This window comes from Convolutriloba macropyga, chromosome 10 (assembly GCF_964194025.1).
Source record: "Convolutriloba macropyga chromosome 10, txConMacr16.3, whole genome shotgun sequence".
Classification (NCBI taxonomy): Eukaryota; Metazoa; Xenacoelomorpha; order Acoela; family Convolutidae; genus Convolutriloba; species Convolutriloba macropyga.
In genome coordinates, this window is record NC_134477.1 from 48,223,196 (window position 1) to 48,224,805 (window position 1,610).

A 1,610-nucleotide genomic window follows, 5' to 3' on the forward strand; every position below is an offset into this window, starting at 1 on the left:
ACTTACATTTCACGAAAATAAGTTAATAATTGGTTTATTTTAAATTTAGAAAAAAAATTCCCGAAAAATCAATTCTCAAGTCTTAACAGTCATTAGCTGACCACTGAAAGCTTTAGATAGGTTCACTTAAAGCTCAATACAAAACCTATTGCACTTTTAGTCAACGAGATTTTGCCATAGAACTTTAAAAATTTAGTAAAACCTCAACAAGTACTTCAAAATTTTATTCAAAATTACGAAAACTCAGAGTCGAAGCCAAAAAGAACGCGAGCGATTCCTTGAAGAAGAATATTTTGTTCATTGGGCTTCATTTGACTTTAAATTAGGTTTGCCACTAACGGAACCTAGATAAGCAAACTTCCCTATGAGACCAGAACTAGGCTTTTTATCGCCTTTTTATTAGAACAATTAATGCATTTTTTGTTGCGTGTAATGTAATTTTGAATTAAAATTTTCACAAAAAAAGATTTTAATTTGTTGAAACATTACACTCAAAGTGAACAAAATCATGCCAAATATCCCGTGTTCACACAAAACTTCAATCCTCGATATCTCCTATAAAACGATATTCAAAAAATCTTTTTAGTTTCGAATTCTACGCTGGACGAGCTTTTTAATGATACCACTCACAATTCTCTTCGATGAATATATCGATCAGCCAAAATTGTCTGAACAAAAAAACCCATTTGAGTATATATTCCTCCCCCACAAGTGGGGTCGGAACGAAAACATAATTTCTTAATAGTCATATACGATGCTTGTATATATTCAAAGAAATTTCAACCCATATAGTGAAAAATTGAAAGTTCTGTGTTTTTTTTTTAAAAACCCATGCCAACTCTTCGAACATCTTAATTTAAATGCTGCGATTTCAATATATTTATTTTTGAAAAAGCATTGAAATGACATCTGAATTGGAGAGATAAAAGGAAGCATGATTTGGAGTCAATCAATGAAAATGACAATGATAAACACATCATAAATGCCAGAGAAGTTCAAAACATGAATAACATCTATTAATCTAACAATAACAACAAATTGGATCTCATGATTTACATCACAGTAATCCACAATATCTTTTCAGGTGAGATTTGTGAACAGATAGAGATAGATGACGTCAGTGTTCAAAGTTACGTTCCAATGAGATGAGCTGAGAATTCACTTTCTTCGCCCACGATCATTTTGGCTTTCGATTCATTTTCAACTTCGATTGCAAGGGGTTGTCCGACCTAAAACACACAAATTAATGTTACGGTTGCCTTCCATTACGAAGCCAAAGATTAGAGTTGTAAGTAAAGACTGTACTTTTGTCAACAATGACAGTAGCTAGGAAAGAGTTTTCCAATTTTGCACACAAAATTGAATTTTCGTCACGAAAATCATGCTTTCCGTCACCACGGTACCGCTCCAGCACGAAATTTTCCACGGTACCGCTCTTTTCCACGAGATTTTGTCGCTATGATGAACAGAGATGCCCCCCCCCCCCCCCCAAAAAAAAAAAGCCCCAAAATAAAAAAGGTACGCTTTGCGGCGTAATGAGTTGTTAGCTTATAATGTCGCGCGTCACTGAAATAGCCCAGATTTATGTATCTATTACAAGCAAAAATCTC

At 34.1% G+C, this 1,610-nt stretch overlaps 1 protein-coding gene across 1 annotated transcript in view; it reads right to left on the reverse strand.

Annotated features, from left to right (window-relative positions):
- Window positions 1–897: 897 nt before the first annotated feature.
- The window catches only part of LOC142348051 (adipolin-like), a 5,989-nt gene continuing 5,276 nt past the window's right edge, over window positions 898–1,610 (reverse strand). The window contains 1 exon segment of the mRNA XM_075399218.1: window positions 898–1,229. Coding sequence (XP_075255333.1) covers window positions 1,131–1,229 — 99 coding nt within the window. The 3' untranslated portion in view covers window positions 898–1,130.